Raw genomic sequence first — 19,762 nt, 5'->3', positions numbered from 1 at the left:
ATTCCAAATATACTAAATGCTAGTGAGGACCGAATCCTAACAGTCTTATACTTCTTAGACCGTTTAACATAAATCTCTAATATATTAACCCCATAATTTTATATTCTTGTATTTTAACCCAATAAAAAATATTTTTAAATATGTTTTTGTATCAAGCATTTATTGAATTTCCACAGTTTTAACCCATTAAAGGACACCGGTAGGGGTTTCCACCGCGACAACAGTATTCCCTGCCCGCCTGCAGATTGGTATTAACCCATTGGTTGTGACAGTTTTTGATGAACAAATAGGCCCGTTCCTTGTGACAATCGTGACCCAATGTGGAGCAAACAATATTTGCGGAATTCGGCAGATGTTGAACGATCTAAAATTGATAGGTAAATAGTTTAGTGTTTACTGAGTATTGGGAAAAATTATATTAAAACATGATCATGAATTGCAATGAGAAAATATCTTATTAATTACATTTTTTGATGGAGAAATTAAAAAAATATAGATAAATTGCAGTTTAAAATAAACACTGTTAAATATAAGTGTTGGAAAAATGTAAATCGAGCTTTAAAATCTCTGTAAAGTGAAATTTAAAATAAATATTTAATGAAATTTGTTCTAATTTTCTTAAAAATATATATACATTTAAATGGGGAAATCATGGTAGGTAATTAATATGTATGTATCATGATTTGAAAATTAAAAATGTCTTCCCATTTTGATATCCAGTTAAATGTTTCAATTCTTTATATTGTGTTTACTGTACAGTACTCACCGCCTCCAGACACTTAGTTTGGCACTGTTTGCGACCGATGGCATTGCATGGGAACATTCGATCCAATTCCTGGTGGATCAATGGCTTCGTCGGCAAGCCATTGGGAATTTGCGAGGACAGGAAAACGCCGCAAGTGCAAGGAACTGGCTGATTATCCTGCTGGGGCATTACCGCTGATCCTGGCGTCGGTGGTGATGGTATTGTGTTGGCCAAACTGCTCGACATGGTGGTCGTCATCAGCGGATTTAGGGATGGTTCGGCCAATGTAGTCGGATGTTCTACTACCGTCTTTGTTGCGACATCTCCGACAATCGATTCCGTGGTGCTGGCATTATTATTAATCCATTCCGAACTGGTCTCCAAATCATTTCTGGGCGTTGTCACAATCACAAACTCCACGGCTCCAGTGAGCCAATCTGCTTCGGTGGTGCTGCTAATTGTGGTGGTCTCCGGTTTGAGGCCCTTACTCCGCAGACGTTTCTCCTTGATGGTATTACCATTTCCGTAGAGCGGCTTCTTGTACACTATTTTCGAGGCCTCCAAATGGATGGCCAGCAAAAGGACCACAAGCAGCAGGAAATTCTTAAACGCAGCTAAAAAAAGGTAAATTGAGATAAATTTAATATACCAGAAATTCTAAAAAAAACAACGAAATTAATTCTAAGACGTTTTGTTATATTTAGGTCGCATTAGACAGCTTAAGAAATATATTTATAAATAGTAAAATATTAAACTTTTTAAAGTCCCTACTTTATAAGATATTAGAAGGGTAAGTTATTTTAATGATTCCTTTTCCAAATCTCACTTTAAAGCTTTTGTTGCAATTAAGACCAAATGATGATTCTAAATTGTCCAGCTATTTTTCTTATTAATATATTTAAATCACCAGATCTTACCCATTTTGTAATTTCCGACTCACTGAATACTTCTGCTTGTGGCACCATCCATTTTATAAGCAATTTTTCACTTGGCTTGCACTTTTCAAGATCTTCATTTTTTCGGCTTAAAGCGACCCCCAATGAAGTTCAAGTTGTGAGAACCGACAAACTGTGTCAAGGTAATTAAAGCAGAATAAAAATGATTAAGCAGAATTTTAGCTCAACAATTGCAATTCATTCAATTATAGAAAAAAAGGGGATTACTTCCGAACGTTATAAGAATCTGAATCTGATCTATTAAAATAAAAAAATTATCTGATAAACGCCAAACATGCCTCTTTGGAGGATAAACCTTTATACAAATTATAAATAATAAGTAAAAACTAGTGGTACTTTAGAAATGTAAAGATTTAAGTTAAAGGTGCTCTCAAAACTATTTATAATTTTTGTATTTAGTTTGTTATCTCAAACGACATTTATCCAATCATTAACATAATAATACTTTTGTGTAACTTTCTTATCACGGATCCAATGAACTTAAATACACATACGTGGATTAAAGTTAGCATGTGGACGGATTCTTGAAATTCAAAGTAAAAACAAAGGCAGGTTGATTTGAAGCTTGAGTTTCAATACACCCTCGCAGTTTTAAAAATGAATTTTAAAAATCTGTGTTTTTCTTTGTAATATCTATATGTCCTCTGTATTTTCTTAAATAGAGCGGGTGTCCATTTTGTGACTTTTCCTTTTTGTGTGCGTTTTTTTTTATTTTTTTATATACTGAACCTATAGTTGGTTTATTATATTATTATATTATATGATATTGTTACAGTTTTAATTAACTTTAATTAAAATATACTTAATTCCTTAATTATTATCAAATCAAGGGTTTTATTTCGGTGCGAAAACCAAATCATTTTATAATTTCAACTATATTGTTTAAAATGTACCATCACATTTTATTTAAATTAAATTTGGCGCCCTTTTAGAAGAGTATATTTTTTTTTTGTAATGGTTTAAGTCCGTGCTAAAAGGGATTTTTGTATGGCATATTTGGTATTTCGCAATACCAAGCGATTGGTATATTTTATTTGACCACGAGTTTGGTGGAATCGTTAATTTTGTTTTCCAAAATAATAAGAAATAAAGAAATTGAATGGCTCGCAAACGGAAGATTCCGGTGCGCAAGCACCATGGCATTCGCGATCCCCTCAAGCAGCAGGAGCAGAAGGAAAAGAAGTGGGTGCAAATTAAGTTGAATAACTCGAATAACACATGTCCACACTTGCAGACTCTCCAAAGTCACCAACAATCCGCCCGAGAGAAAGGACGAGCAGCAGGTGTCCTTCAAGTTCCGGCAGTTCAAGCAGCTGGCCGATGCCACCAAAACGGGCAAGCGGACTAAACTGGCCCAAATTGGCCGCGAGGATAGACCCAAATCCGCGCCAGGCAGCTCCTCCTCCTCCTCCTCCTCCTCCGCCGCGAAGGAAACGCGAAACATCAAGCAGTTTGCCAACGAAACGGACGAGGACTACCTGCGTCGTGTGAACCGCATCACCAGTGCGTCCGTTAAGGAGGCCCAATACGAGGCCAAGTACGGCGTGAATGTGATAAGGAACCCCAAGACCGGGGAGATCACCGTCCAGAAGCGGCCCAAAAACGAGATTGACGAGCTGCTCAAACAGAAGCAAAAGGAACGCCGCTTGGCGGGCAAGGGCGGCGGTCGCAGGAAGCCCCAGCAGGGCGCACAGAAACCGACCATGGATGCCAGGACCAGTCGGGAGCTGGTGAAACGGGCCTACAAGGAGGCCCAGCAGGAGGTGGACATCGAGGAGCAGCAGAACGCCGGGCCCATGGAGTACAAACACGATGTGGTGGCCTTCGGCGAGATTGTCCATGCCCCGCCCTCCCTCAAAGTCCTGCCACGCAAGGCGGCCAAAAACGAGACTGTGCCACGGCCAGGACGCAAGACCAATCTCCTGCTGAAATCCATGCTGGATCCTGACAAAGCCCAGGCACCACAGCCGCAGGAGGATCGCACCAAAGTGGCCGCCAAATCCAAGAGCGCCTTTAAGGCGCCCACCAAGGCGCAGATGAAGGGCAAGCGAAAGGATCTGCCCCTGGCCACGAGATCTATGCTCGAATCGGAGCGCAGCAAAATGGTTCTACTGTACCGTCAGCTCAAGAACAAGACGTCGGCGGATGCCTGAGAAAACTGAAAAAACATAGACTATATACTTGATTTTTTTTACCCTAAACCTAATCACTTAGGTTATGCAAATGCAATTGTTACCTTCTGAAATACAAGACGTCGGCGGATGCCTGAGAAAACTGAAAAAACATAGACTATATACTTGATTTTTTTACCCTAAACCTAATCACTAAGGTTATGTAAATGCATTTGTTACCTTCTGAAATACAAGAGCAGTTGTATTTCGGTTTACAATGTTTGATAAATTGATAAGATTCATAGTAAATACATTTTTTAACAAAAAACAAATCATTTGCTTTTATTTTCTTATATATTTATGACATTAATGGATTAATGGAGATACTTTTATTGCGGTTCCAACTAAAGGATATTAAATATACAATAGCCGTCAAACAAAATGTATAACAAAACTTGCTTTAAAGCTAAAAGAATATTTTAATTATTTATTAAATAATACAAATTCCTTATAACAATATTTCAATGGAAATAATAATATTGAATCATTTAAATAAAATAAACCAAAATCCCGTTGAAAAAATTCATAAATTTTTGAGCTTTTGAAATTTTTAATATTACAATTTTCACTTAAGTTGATGAACAAAATTTAAAACAATACTAGTTTAAATGCTAAGAGAATATTTTAAATATTTAAATAAACGAATTGGCGCGCTTCTTTCCTAAGTGTGGCCATGCTGTAACACAAGCTACATATGGTTTTGGTATATTTAATGTATATTTTATAAATTTTTTCCTGGCTTATAGCAACGCAGTTATTTTGGTCACACTGGTAGCGACGGAAATTTATGAAATTAATTTAATTTAGTTAAATTTATTTCTCAACAAGAGCGCGCGTCTCGGAAGTCGGCCAAAATTTGCAGTTAAAGAACACGAGCGGGAATAAGCAGCCTTCGACAAAACTATTGTGTCAACAAATTGTTAGACAACTTCTTTTTTTTTTATTGATTAAATTCTTTGTGAGTACACACGCACACCCACACTCACATACATACAAACACACGGGCACGCGGATAGAGAGGAAAACAACAATTTGTGGCTGGCGCGCAAATACACACACATAACAATAACAATTGATAAATTGCTTAGACGCTAAATGAGTCAATCGCATAATAAACCAGTAAACGCGTGAAATAAATCGGTTACAGAAGTTTAAAGCAAAGTTTACATCGTCTAAACCGCAATGTCGTGCTGCACTGGTGTGGGTGAGTAGTTCTCGTCGGTGTGCGTTTTTGTTGTTTTTGCTTATCAGCTGGTGCAAAAGAACGGTGATTAACCCGTAGTCAGTGTACTGTCTGCGAAGCAAAGAACGCTGATTAAACCGTAGTCAGTCGGTGGTGATTAAATCGACACCTTTTCGTTTTTCCCCCTTTTAGACATGTCTGATAAGGGCATTACGCTGCGCAATGGCAGGACCAAGGCGCCCCAGGAGCAGTCGCCGGATCAGGTGGCTCCGCAGTCGCCGCAGGAGCACCAGGACCTTAACCCACAACAGGCCACCCCGCAGAAACAGCAGCAGGCCATGTCCGCCGACGAAAAGAAGGCCACCAAAAAGTCCCTGGTCATCGTCGCGGGCATCTTTGTGGCCAGTTTGGCCACCATGTGCTATGTGTACGCCATATTCCCCGAGCTCAACGCGTAAGTGGGTCTATCTGGGGTTAATCCGCCACGGATGATGTGTCCCCAGCGCATTCGTGCACCTGTAAGGTGTTAAGTGGCCACGATCTGTGTGTGTGTGTGTGCGCGGTCTCGCTTGATTTGCGAGCAGAGAGCAGAGATGACGGCCGAAGATCCGCTAAAAGAAGCTAGAACACATCTAACTGCGGTTAAGAATAACACCTTGATCTGTTATCCAAAGTCGATTCGGTACATTTCCGAAAATTGCATTTCATTTTTGTGTAGTCTTGATCATCAAAAAAAAGAAGACGTTACATTTCTAGGAAAATAAATTCCCCTTTCCGTTATTGTACTTTTTCAAACCGGAACCAGATTGTTCCTCGGAAATCATATTAGTCACAGACTGAAATAACCAAAATGGTGTATAAAATTCAAGACTATAGTATATATTCTCCCAATTCATTGAAATTTGATTTACATTAAATCAGCAAGTCATCGCATAATCTCATTTTTTTGTTTGTCAAATTTATTTAGAAAAAGCAAGGGGTTGAATACGATCACTGGGGGATCACTCTTATCTTTTTTTAAGTCCCTGGCTAGGTTGTTTGTCATTAATTAATAGAGTTGTGAAAGTTTTCTTATCTGTTTTTGTCTGTTTGTTAGCGTTTTTAGGGCACGTCATTACAGTTTGGCCATATCGTGATTATAAAACAATTGCAATAGTTACTAAATGATATCTTTTACGGTACTATAAAAGCACTTATCTTTTGTATTGTGTTGGCTTCCATTCAAGAGGCGTTTTCAGGGAGTAAAGATAAGACCTATTTACAAATAGCTATAAATAGTTAAACGCTTTTAGAAATAGTTTGTTCTAAAGTAGATAACTATTATTTAGTCAACTATTTATACAAAACAACTGGCTATTAGTTGAAACTTGTTAAGTTACTTTAAGTTATTAATCATTTAGTTTAGACAATTACTACCTACATATGTAGTAAGTCGTAGTTATATTAGCCAGATTTGGCTGGAAAATGTCGGAATCAACAGTTCTATCTGGCGAGAGGGTTATTCGCACACACGCACACACATATATCGAGTCACGCCACCAATATAATATACTTATACATATGCACCATGTTTACACCTTTTCTCTCTCTTGTTCTTCCGATTTCCGCAGGTCGGAGAAACAACATTTGAAAATTCCGCGTGATATCCAAGATGCTAAGATGCTGGCCAAGGTCCTTGATCGCTACAAGGACATGTACTACTTCGAAGTGATGTTCGGCGTGGTCGTCGCCTACGTATTGTATCCTTTTTTTGAGTATCAAAGTTCAAGTAAGCAAAATCGGTTAAGACCGATTAGATAAGCGCCCAATAGAGTTCTATTGTCCGGCGCGGTGACCTTGACCCGATTACCAAAAAAAAAGAAGGCCCCGCATAAAAAACTATTCACGGTCGGTCCAACGATCGTGTGTTTCCTTGCCTTAATTAATGCACGATCACCGAACGGCGGGCATAGTGTGCATATTAATTACGTGGGCAGCACGCGGAGGTGCGAGCGAGTTGGCTCTAGGAAGCGGCAGAACAGCTGATATTGCCCTCCCGCTCGCACTTCTCCACGCACTTACTACTTGCACTCTCTAGAGTGGACCTTAGAATGATGGGTTTTCAAAATCAAAGTTTTCTGTGGTGATAACAAAACTAGTGCAGACTAGGAAAATATTGGTCAACGTTGCGTATGAGTTATGAATCAGAAACGCTTTGAAAATGTGGACCAGTTTTGAATTTAGGCAGAAGTATATAACTTGAGAATCAAGTTTTTAATATTTGTTTTTTGTACAGGTTCACCCTAATGCACATGAGCATGAGCTACCTCAAAAATCGACTTCGGACATTCATGTGACGCATTCTTTGTGTTTGTTGCTGTTTTCGCCTCAGAAATCAGCTGAGCTGGACACAATTTTTTTTTGTCGTCAGTGTTTTGATTTGTGTTTAGTGCTCTCTTTGAATTTAATTGCGTTTTTAGACCCCAGCCAAGGCAGAAAGCAAAAAAGCAAAAGCAAAAGCAGATACGTAACTTTATGGCTGTGCAGCAGTGTGTGGGTGAATGTTTTTTATTGCCCCCGTGCAATTGTTATCGGGCATTTGTAGAATACGTGGTCCGATGCCAGATGATACGATTCTGCGGGATTGTCGGGGTCTTTCGTGTCGATGGGGGTGTCATTGTCAACTCTTGGCGTCTATAAATACCCGCCCACAGACGTTCGAGCACGCGTCCAACTAGTCGTACGATTTGCCTTTAATGCCAAATACAGGAGTTCCTAGACAAGAAGAACTTAGAAACATGTTAGTTTACTAGGAATAAATTTTATTAGAAAAATCCCCAATCAAATTGATTTATATTTTAAAATCTATTACAAAAAAATATTTTGCAGGGGTTCACGTAGGTTTGGGCTGAGTTCAAATGCTGTCATTTATTGTTTGCATTTCTAAATTTTTTTTTTTTGTTTTCATAATGGGTAAAAACCAAAATTAAACCAAAGTAGACAAAAATACAAATTAAATAAATTTTTGCCATTAAAAATGTAAGCTTAAAAGTACAAGCTTTCAATGTGGTAAGCCCCAAAATTGAACCAATATAGAAAAAAGTATTTATATTTTAAAACGTCATTAAAAATGTTAGCTTTGAAATATAAGCTTTCAATGTGGCTAACATCCGAAAGATTCCTTTCAATTCCTTTGAATTGACGCTTAGTGGGGTGCCACTGTACAAAATAATTCAGCCATTATTCAGATCGAACCGCCTGCGACTGGTTGCCTTGACCCAATTGAAATTCATTTATAGCCTGCAAACATTCGCCATTCCCGGATCGCTGTTTCTGTCGATTCTACTCGGATTCCTGTACAAGTTCCCGATCGCCCTGTTCCTCATCTGTTTCTGTTCGGCGCTGGGCGCCACCCTATGCTACACACTTTCCAATCTGGTTGGACGTCGCCTGATCCGGCACTTTTGGCCGAAGAAGACCAGCGAGTGGTCGAAGCATGTGGAGGAGTACCGGGACAGTCTGTTCAACTATATGCTATTCCTGCGGATGACGCCGATCCTGCCCAATTGGTTCATCAACCTGGCATCGCCGGTGATCGGTGTGCCGCTGCACGTCTTCGCGTTGGGCACCTTCTGCGGCGTGGCACCGCCCTCGGTGATCGCCATCCAGGCGGGCAAGACGCTCCAGAAGATGACCAGCTCGAGCGAGGCCTTCTCCTGGACCTCGATGGGCATACTGATGGTCTGTGCCTGCGCCTCCTTGCTGCCCGGCCTCCTCAAGAACAAGTTCAAGCACAAGAAGGAGGCGTAAGCTGCTGCAGGAATGTGCCGTCCTCAATTCGATATATATATATGCTATTCCCCAAACTGAAACCAAAACAACCCGAAAAATCATTAATTGTAATTCACAACACTACAAACTAAACAAAAGGTAAACACACAAACCGCGATTTTTCTTTTCTAACAAAACGCGGCCAAGCAAGAAAAAGCCCGCCCCAAAAGAATATTTTAAAAAAAATGCCACTTCGGGTCTCGATCCACTATGTTTAAGTCTACTACAAAAATATCTGTGTTTATCCTATTATTACATGATTAATTTTTTTTCTAAACGTATACTTACCAACTTTTGCATCATATATTTCCATCAATTGTTTTTAAGTTAGTGAATTTTTGTTTAGTGCTATTGCAGTATTTACTAGAAAAGTTCTCCTATAAGTAAATCAAATTAGCAGAAATCCATTGAATATTACGCAACGTATGTAATTTAAAAAAATAGCTAAAGTATGTATGTGTCTGCAAGTAAATGTTCAAGAGAAACAAACTATTAAGCTTGTGTTATTTTGGGTGGTATTTAAAAGTAAGGATTACAAATTATTTGGCTTAAGTTTATTGTTTGAGAGAATGCTATTGAATTTTTAATAGCAATGTAGTATTATTAAAGCTATTGATGTTTAAAAACAATGTTTTTCCATTTAAAACTGCTTGTCTTAAAAAATATATATGTTATCATATAATAAGAATATAACATTGAGATTATATTCAAATGCATATTTAAAAAAAGTTTTTACTACGGGAATTCAGTGTTATGAAAGCACTTAAAATATAGCTTTTTGTGCAAGCTTTTTAAACTTTTGGCGCTTATTTTGAATTCTCAGTTGGAAGAACTAACTAACTAACCTCTTGCCACTGATATTTTCCCCCCAAAACTTTTGGTTCCCTTGACGCTTATTCTTTGTTATGATATTTAATTAGCCTTTCTTATTGTTGGGCCTTTGTTTTGGTTCTTTTTGGGCGCCTTTGTTGTTATTCTTGCGGCTTGGCAGCCATTTGATTTGTGTGCTCAATTAGTTGGGTAAACTTTTTTAAAAGGATTAACTGAGGGTATCCGTTTTGCAAAAATATTTTTAGTTCACTTTCACTGTGGCAGTGACTTTCTGTTGGCCCATGAGAATTGTTGCCAACTGTCTGAAAGCTTGTGGTTATTGTTCTTTTTTTTGGTGAAAGGTCTCCAGCCAGACTGTGCTACAGGTGTCCCCGACATACAGTGCTAGAAAAAGCATGGAAATTGTGCCGGGCGATACTGGCACGCACATCATGGCCAACTCAACTCTTATCTTCTGTTGTCCTGCTCTTGGTAATTGATTTAGGTTGTGTTTAGTGAAACATAATGGGACATAGTGGAAACTACAGTGGGTATTGGTTATGGGAAAATCAGTATTGTCTTTCATACTTATTCAAAATAAATCCAGCAATAAAACCAAATGTACGACAAATTAAATTGCCAAAAAGCCACAAAATAGTATACAAAATTGTCATTACTTAATTGTAGTTTCAGCCAAATAAAATTATATATAGCATACCTATTTTTTAATTTTTTTAATTAATAATGTTAACAATTGCTCCCAAATTAGTCTAAATCTTATTTATTATATTGATAATCTTGAGCTGACAAATTGTTTCTTAACGTAATGATAATGTGAAGCTAAAGAATTCGCGTTCTTGTTCACCCATTTTTCTTTTCTATTGAACCAGCAGGTGAACCAGGTTAGGATTTATAAGTAAATTTTATTTATTATTGAATAGATTCAAATGCTCCACTTTCTGTTCTACTCAGCGATGCAGTACTGTATGACCATGCCAGCGTAGAAATTGTATTAACGACATCATAATTTCGCCCGCCATGCGTTACATCAGTACAAAGGCGTACGCCAACTTTTGGTAATTGCCTAAAAAATATGCACATCTTTATTGGGCTTAAGTAGCACAGATATGAGCTGATGTGGGTGCTCCGAGTGTTTCTGTCTGTTTCAGGCAACAAATTCTGATCACTTAATGCGCCCAGACAAATGGGAGTGGAAGAGGCAAACGCAAAGGCAGCCAAAAGGAATCGTAATCGTTTGGAAATTATGCACTTCATTAGTTGGCTGCCCATGGGGTTTGTCGAGCGGTTTACATAGCTTACAAAAGATAGTAACCCCCACACATATTGATGAAATTTTAATTTGAAATTTGGTTAATTGGCATATGGCTCAGAGGCTTAATTCAAGGGACACGTTAACTTAAACCAATTTTACATGGAAATAGCTCAAATTCCTGGCACAGTGTTTACTTTGGATTTCATGGAAATCAATTGAATTGAAAATAAATTTAAAATCGTATTTTACAGTTAATTGTTAATTTTTTAACGAAATCCCAAAAACCCTTATGCAAATAGCAGACACATGTAGATAATTTTACCCATTTTTTTTGTCGCACATTTCTAGACTGTGTGACTCCTGTTTTTTTGTAGCTTAATTATTTTCGTCTTAATTTCGCCTACCCAAATGTGATTTTTTTTGGCAATTGAAGAGGTCAAATTGTAAATCTCGAGTGTGTTTTGTGTGCCTGGGCGGGCGACTCTAATCCACTTTGTCGCCCAGTCTGCCAATTATGCAAATCAATCAAGGCAAGGGAATGGGCTTCACTAGAAAACGTGCCCTTTGCAACATTTTGCACTGACATCGCACAGTGGGAAAATCACCAAATTAAATGTTAAATAGCATTTACTTTAAGTTATATTAAAATTTAAACAAAATACCCTATACCAAAATAGTGTAAATTTCAGCTAGAAAAATATAAAAAAAACCATGGAAATATAAATTACATTTCCTTAAATAAAGCAATCATGGACACACATGGCCATAAATTCAAGGTCACGAGTAATTATTATTATTGTTATTATTATGTCCATAACTACTTTTACATTTTATGAAAGGAAATTAAGTCAAAAATTCCTTTTTTTTTCTGAGTGTATATGTAATAGTCAATCTGAATTTAAGCAACTATTACGTTTTTTGTGGATGTAGTTTTATTATAACATGGGCTTATGTTAAATAAACTTCTTCCTTTTATTTGTGTGTCTTAATAAGCTTAATTAATTTAACCACTTTTTCAACCATTTCGCCCAGTGTCGAGGAGGTCGGGAGTCTGAGGAGCCTGGAGCCTGGAAGCGGATCTGCAGTTGGCCGATAATTGAGGCCCTGGCTTGGCACAAATTTGATGTGAATTGGCTGACGTGACCGGGGCAAACAAAGGCGCCACAGTTTGCTGGCAGAATATTATTTTTTAATTGCCTAGATGCCTGGACCCAGGATCGCCTCCATCGTGTCTCGCTTCCAGGAAAATCAGAAATTAAATTACATTGTCCAACGAGTGCCCATCGAAGGCCATCCCAAAACACGCACATGCGTTCAGTTTAATCCAAATTCAATTCACTTTATTCGTTATTCTTTTCGGAACTTGGGATTTTGCACCAAGCACCAAGCACCCAGCACCCAACACCAGGCCCCATTTCCAATGCCAAATCCCAATCGCCCTTATAGTCCTGTCTGTGGCCAGCAGACCAAAGGATCCGAAATCTGAACACGCGCCCCAAAAAAACCTGTCCATCCATCTACGCATCCCTGTGGCTCCTGGCTTCTTAATTAAATAAGATTGAAAAGCTTCAATTATTCAATAGAACAATAGAAGGGATAGCTAGGCGAAAAGGTGCTTCCCATTGCAATAAGGCTGTCTGTGGTTTATAAAAACAACAATGAAAATATATAAAACTAAACTAAATAACTATTTTTATAGTGTTTAAAAAAAAAAAACTACTTATAAAACAAATTTCTTATTGATAAATCTCACAATTTTATTTCTTAACTTATTGATTTTTCAGTTCTTATAAAGTGTTATTTATTATAACATGTTTGAATATAAGGCCTAATATCGTTGGCCAAATTCTAATTAATAATATAACACATAAATATGGAGTCTGAACTTAACTATTTTCTTTGGATATGTATTAAATTATAAATCAAGGACTCGGCCTTATAGTTTTATACCGCACTGTTCTGCCTGCCAAGGCCATCTGTTATTGCATCTTTTCGACCGACTGAACAAATCGAAAGCCGTGTAGAAACAAAGGACTTGCCAAGGCGCCCAAAAAAAAACAAAAACGGGCCAACTAATTGTAAAGTCAAACAGAAACTGTTTACCAAATGGTTCTTGGATAAAATTACCCTAGGGATGTGGCAGATTTCGAGGTCCTTTTTGCAGCGACTTTAATTCTAATTCTAATACGAATCCTGACACATTTGCGCCGTCGATTCGCTCATTTGACTGCAGCCACGACGACGGCCATGGGTATTAAAAAAGTTTTCAATTTCGTTGACGTCCTTGAGAGTTTTCTTGGCAGACGGAGGTACATATTTTCCTCTTGTTGTTGTACATTTAATACCCATTACTAGAATATTTTTGGGGTATTTATATATATATATATATATATATATATATATATATATAGAAAATTATGTAATGTCTCGTTGCGTATAAGTAATATGTCTTTAGAAGCAAATAAATATATATAAAACTAAATATTATTTACAGTCAATTTCAAAGGTTCATTATGAATAGTTTTTAAAATCCAATTAATATATGTTTATAGAAGCAAAGAAATATAAATAAAAAAAAATGGGTTTATTATAAATAGTTGTTTAAATCCAATTAAAATACTACTCATTTTTTCTAACATGGTGTATAAGTAATATGTTTTTAAGAGCAACAAAAACAAAACATTATTTTTATATCATTGTAAAATGATAACCACCGACTGCAGGATATTCTTTCAGTCTGAATTCCTCGTACTGGCTGCCTTTTTTATTTGTCTTCTGGAGAAAAGGGACGCGGACAGTCGACGGCCACCATGGGCACCACATAATTTTAACTTTTGTAGGCCAACATAAATACTTGATTAAGTAAATCCACATTTGTAGACAGACTTGAGACGAGTGGGTCGCCGAATAAAAAAAAAATAATCAAAATAATATATAAAATTTGGGGAGCCTTTGACCCGCCGATCGTATGTTGTGGCCCTGACTTCATTTTATGCTGCTCTCGATTTGCATAATTTAGCAAACAGAAAAGGCGCGTGGCTCGGCTCTAAAATTACACCCAAGTTCGTTGGTAATCAGGTTTAAATGGGGGACTTTACTTGAAAGTTAACCTGTCAATGGCGACTGTGGAAATTCCACAAATCTTCCAGAAATCCCGACCAGATAAAATACTACTAAATATACAGAAATAAGTAAAAGAGCGCCAACCAAACAAAACAAACAATCAACTTGAGTATCTGCCCGAATCGCCGGGCAAATAATGAAGCAATGAAATGGCCAATTTAAATCAATGCGCCTCTTGGCCCAGACAAGCAAAAAAAAAAAACATTGCCAAAAAAAATGAAAAAGAAACAGGGCAAAAAACTGAATGGCTAAATTGCCTTTCGGCCAGCTCATTTCGTTGTTTTTATTATTTGTGCTGATGCTGACCCATCATCGTCCTCTACATGCCATTAAATGTTGCTGAATTTAGACGGATTTCAGTCTGATTCATTTTAGAGCCACAATCAATCGCAATCGAATGGAATCACCACTTTTGATGGCGGGTACTTAATGGGGGTGTCTACTGTAGTAAAATCCAAATCATAATTTATTTAATATGCGTAGAATATATAACACATATTAAAAGTATTTTTATTATTAAAGGATCAAGAAAAGACAATTTTTGTGTCATAATTTGTGGGATTTTGGAGATATGTGAAAAAAAAAATATTTTCAAAGAGTCTTTTTGTTGCAACTTGGCCAAAATAAAACGCATATCCATAAGAGTGACAGTTTTGTGTACTATCCATCCCATTTGGCGATTTTTCAAACAAAATTATTTCTGAAGAGTTTTTTTGTTGTAACTTTGCCAAAATAAGACCCAAAGTCAAAAGATTTGCCATTTTGAACAGCTGGCAACCTATACCATCCATCCCTGATGAATGAAAACAATTAATTTAGTTTCGACAAAAAAACAGAATTTAGAAAAAACGTTTTTTGAAAAATTTATTTTTGTCCAAATTTCCGACTTTTTTGTAAGGGGGTACATCATCATTTTTTGCAGAAATTTGAAAATCTGAAAAATTTTGAACTGTGAATGCCATTCGATTGGGAATTTTAATACGAATTCAACGGTGTATGACATTCCACATTTTGAGCATTATTTCCCAGGGTTTTGACACAAAAACCAAGTTTTTAATGTGTTTTTTGCGATTTTTGACGATTTTTCAAACCAAATTATTTCTGAATAGTCTTTTTGTTGTAACTTTGCCAAAATAAGACCCAAAGTCAAAAGATTTGCCATTTTGAACAGCTGGAAACTTATACCATCCGTCCATGATCGATTTCAAACAATTAATTTTGTTTTGACTCAAAAACAGAATTTAGAAAAACGTTTTTTGAAAAATTTATTTTTGTCCAAATTTCCGACTTTTTTGTAAGGGGGTACATCATCATTTTTTGCAGAAATTTGAAGATCTGAAAAAATTTTAACTGTGAATGCCATTTGATTGGAAATTTTATTACGAATTCAACGGTGTATGACATTCCACATTTTGACCATTATTTCCCAGAGTTTTGACACAAAAACCAAGTTTTTAATGTGTTTTTTGGGATTTTTAGCGATTTTTCAAACAAAACTATTTCTGAAGAGTCTTTTTGCTGTAACTTTTCCAAAATAAGACCCAAAGTCAAAAGAGTTGCTATTTTCAACAGCTGGCAACCTATACCATCCATCCCTGATTGATTGAAAACAATTAATTTCGTTTTGACAAAAAAACCGAATTTTGAAAAACGTTTATTGAAAAATTTATTTAGGTCCAAATTTCTGACTTTTTTGTAAGGGGGTACATCATCATTTTTTGCAGAAATTTGAAAATCTGAAAAATTTTGAACTGTGAATGCCATTTGATTGGGAATTTTAATACGAATTCAACGGTGTATGACATTCCACATTTTGAGCATTATTTCCCAGGGTTTTGACACAAAAACCAAGTTTTTAATGTGTTTTTTTGCGATTTTTGACGATTTTTCAAACCAAATTATTTCTGAATAGTCTTTTTGTTGTAACTTTGCCAAATAAGACCCAAAGTCAAAAGATTTGCCATTTTGAACAGCTGGAAACTTATACCATCCGTCCATGATCGATTTCAAACAATTAATTTTGTTTTGACTCAAAAACAGAATTTAGAAAAACGTTTTTTAAAAAATTTATTTTTGTCCAAATTTCTGACTTTTTTGTAAGGGGGTACATCATCATTTTTTGCAGAAATTTGAAAATCTGAAAAAATTTTAACTGTTAATGCCATTCGATTGGAAATTTTATTACGAATTCAACGGTGTATGACATTCCACATTTTGAGCATTATTTCCCAGGGTTTTGACACAAAAACAAATTTTTCAAACAAAAATATTTCTGTGAATGCCAATCGATTGGAAATTTTATGAATAACTTCCAAAAAATGTTGGGTAATTTTTGTTAACTACACCGAATTCCAAAAAATATTAATAGGTTGCTTTTCTAGCGTCGGGATCTGAATCTCGGAACTTTTTTATTAGTTATTATTACTAGTTATATTAATGTTTGTGTTTAAATAAGTATTGTTTGTGGCCCTCATTATAAATAAATAAATAAATAATTGGACAATTTTTGTATGGCATTATTGGGCTACCCTTTTGGTTTCTGAAATGATTGTTATGATGATTACAATGTTTTCTAATTATTAGTAAAAGGTCTTTTCTGCTGCTCACATATTTCCCATTAAATTATGGACGTGTGTGTGGTTAAGCTGACAACAATGATAAATATTGATTTTGTAGCATCAATGGCAACAACAATTGCAGTGAGGAAAGATTGGCAGCCGCTTTGCTTTGACATATGGCTCGTTGTTCGTCCTTCGTCCTTTCTCCTTCCTTCATGGTACCGCCCGCCATCCATCAGCTGGGTCCTCCAGCGTCTAGACATTTCCACATAAAAGCCTCGCAGTCCCGCTTTTCCACTTTCCCATTTTCCCACTTGGCCACCGTGTCTGACACATTTTTTTGTAATTATGCGACAGATTCGTTTTTCAGTGGGCTCTTTTCCTTTTTTGTTTGTTACCATCCTTGCTCCTTCCACCCACGAGGATCCTTTGTGCTCCTTTTTAATGGCAACGCTTTGCGTGCCTAATTTGAAGCGCACACGGCGCACATTAATGAGGAGGGCGAAAAGGACGAGCATGAAGGGGCAAGGGCAGGATGTAGGACACCGTGGAACAGGATCCTACAAGCAATCCAAAAAACAGCCCTGAGAACAAACATTTTAACCGTCTTTGCCCACAGCAAATATCAGTTTTCAAAGCTAAATAGCTAGTTTGTTAAATTAAGATTTCTAAACCAAATTATTTGCTATTTTTTAAGAGGATCAACAAAATAAAACATGCTTTAAAGGCTTAAAATGTATTGCTCCAACGCGTTCTAATTGAATATTTAAAAATATTTGAAAGCTATTTAATAATTCACTTTTTTAATTTTTTATTTTAAAATTTTTTTATTCTGCAAAAATATTTATATAAATCTATCTTTAAACTTTTTAAGTCTCCAGTTAATTTGTATTAGTTTTTTATTATTTCTGTAAATACTTGTGTTTTCATGCTAAAATATTTATTTAAAAGTCATGTGTAAAAACAATTGTTATTATTTGTGTTTATTAAAAAAAAATTGTTTTTTGTACTAAATGAAATTCAGAAAAAAATGGCAAAGAAATAATTTGCAATGTAGTTACATTTTTGTTGTTGTTTTTTTTTATGACAAAATGAATACATTGATACTGTTATTTCTAGAAAGCGAAGACTTTTTTGTCCATTATTATTTTTTTTAAATTCTGTACACCTACTTCTATAAAATATACTAATAAAGTTAGCCCCACTGTGTGTGTGAAATAATATATCTGGCGATATTATATGGCGACCCGTATGCGCGCATGATTAAATAAGATGGAAATGTAGCATAGGGCTGATGTTTTTGGTGGGTGTGCAGTTAAATGGAATTTCAACGCTTTCTTTTAACTGCAAAATTAATGATGATAAAGTGCGGACGAGTCAAAAGAAGTGCGATGAATGGAGGCGGGCCTAGTGGAGTCGGGAGTCGATGAAGTTCCATTGATAGGAAGCCTACCCTATCCCCCAACAAAACCATTGTATTCCTGGGCACACACGCATGAAATTAATTACGAAATGCGTGGGCGAATGTGCAAAAGCATTTAAAGTAATTTAATGCCCTCAAATAAAACAAATTGCAAAGCAAAACGCACAGCGACACCAACGGAAAACCAACAAAATCTGAATTCAAATGAGAAGTAGAAATGCGGGCTGACAAGTGGGAAACCAAATCGATTTGGTTAATACCCTAGGAATGGGATTTCATGAGTTTTTGTCATTATTTAATGTTTATTTTTCACTTGTAGTTTAGGTAGCAATCATTAGGTCACTTTTCAATGTAAGCAATATACGAATACAAATTTTAAAAAATATAATTTAAATAAACAAACTATTTACAAATTTGATGATTGTAAAATTTCTCAAGAAAATCTTAAGCAGAACAAAATAATAGAATATTAACGAAATTTGTAACTTAGTTTAATGGTATTTTGAAATATTTTTTTAGAAACTTAAAAACCTTCAGACTTATTCAAAATAAATACCTAAAATGTACACCAATTTTACATTTTGATATAAAAATTTATGGGTTTTAAAGAAATATACTTCTGTTATATGTTAAAAAGGGAGGTCTGTTAGGTTAATTCTCATATAAATAAGAGCCTTTTCCAGGGTATTAAGAGAGGGAGTAATGGGAATCAGACGCCAAATATGCAGACAAACAAATGGCAGGCAAAATCGGACGTATGCCATATGTGCGAGTGGTAGGGCACTATGCCGCAGTGCGGTGGAGTGAGCGAGAGGCGTAAAAATAAAATGAAATTTGACACTTTGTTTCTTTTGTGGGTGGCAAACAAAAGCGTTTTGGTATTAGTGCTTGTGGGTTACGAAACAAACACACGCACAAGTGGGTGTTTGTTGTTGGCAGTAGATTTTCCGATCATTTTACGCGTATTTTACTTCAAATGCCAAAACCAGCGTAAACGACCTTGGAGTGGGTGGCCACCCACTCTGCGCTCTTTACCACCAACAAAATCGACTGCGACATTTACAGGACCCTAGTGGCCTTTAGTTTTTCCCTTTTTTCCCTGTGAACCAATGTGGCATACGGAAAAAACTTTATTACCCTAAAAAGTATGCTTTATTTTTGTAAATATAGTTTTATATTATTTTAATGTAATTTTTGTAATAATTTCGTATTTAATTTTAACATAATTATCTTATAGCAACTAAAAGGAAATTTCCTGAAAAGAAACAATTATTTTCCAGTGTAAGAGTAACAAAAACCACCTCAGACTGAGCAAAGCAACAATCTGTAAGAAAAATATCCTTATATTCCGTTTAGCCCGAATACCTTTTCATTGAGATAGTCCCCGATAACTTTCCAAGACCCATGCAACAGATAAATGTAACATGGAAAGTGTCCCAGGGAATCCAATGCAACTGCATTACGCATCCGCCCTGGGGAACATCACAAAAAAAAAACAAATCGCAAAAGCACTAAATAAATACGCAAGACTATATAAATAAAGTGACCCAAACTGAGCTGGTAAAAACCAAAATAAAAAAACAAAAAACCAAAGGAATACAAGACAACGGAGCAGAGTTGAGAAAACTTCATTGAAACAAATTTGAAGATTAAATTACAGCCATTTACCTCGGCAAATATTTGCCGAGAAGATGCCCCCAGAGAAATGAA

General features: G+C 36.3%; 3 protein-coding genes across 3 annotated transcripts; 2 read left to right on the top strand and 1 right to left on the bottom strand.

Moving 5' to 3' along the window:
* Positions 1 to 143: 143 nt before the first annotated feature.
* On the bottom strand, positions 144 to 1,828 carry LOC128260394 (follicle cell protein 3C-1). Its single transcript, XM_052993365.1, has 3 exons — positions 1,663 to 1,828; positions 767 to 1,359; positions 144 to 364 (listed from the first exon to the last, which is right to left on the bottom strand). Exons 1-3 carry the CDS (start codon positions 1,664 to 1,666, stop codon positions 179 to 181), a joined length of 783 nt encoding a protein of 260 aa, XP_052849325.1. The 5' UTR covers positions 1,667 to 1,828; the 3' UTR covers positions 144 to 178.
* An 882-nt stretch (positions 1,829 to 2,710) lies between these two features.
* Positions 2,711 to 4,144, top strand: LOC128260379 (coiled-coil domain-containing protein 137). The gene is made up of 2 exons (XM_052993344.1): positions 2,711 to 2,883; positions 2,936 to 4,144. The coding sequence occupies exons 1-2, from the start codon at positions 2,801 to 2,803 to the stop codon at positions 3,852 to 3,854; spliced, it is 1,002 nt and encodes a 333-aa protein (XP_052849304.1). The 5' UTR covers positions 2,711 to 2,800; the 3' UTR covers positions 3,855 to 4,144.
* Positions 4,145 to 4,625: 481 nt separating this feature from the next.
* Positions 4,626 to 9,384, top strand: LOC128260472 (transmembrane protein 41 homolog). The gene is made up of 4 exons (XM_052993519.1): positions 4,626 to 5,076; positions 5,248 to 5,509; positions 6,666 to 6,794; positions 8,334 to 9,384. The coding sequence occupies exons 1-4, from the start codon at positions 5,055 to 5,057 to the stop codon at positions 8,842 to 8,844; spliced, it is 924 nt and encodes a 307-aa protein (XP_052849479.1). The 5' UTR covers positions 4,626 to 5,054; the 3' UTR covers positions 8,845 to 9,384.
* Positions 9,385 to 19,762: the final 10,378 nt, after the last annotated feature.

Source organism: Drosophila gunungcola (genome assembly GCF_025200985.1).
Source record: "Drosophila gunungcola strain Sukarami chromosome X unlocalized genomic scaffold, Dgunungcola_SK_2 000023F, whole genome shotgun sequence".
NCBI lineage: Eukaryota > Metazoa > Arthropoda > Insecta > Diptera > Drosophilidae > Drosophila > Drosophila gunungcola.
Note: the sequence above shows the minus strand (reverse complement) of the source record. Positions and strands in the feature narration are given on the sequence as shown.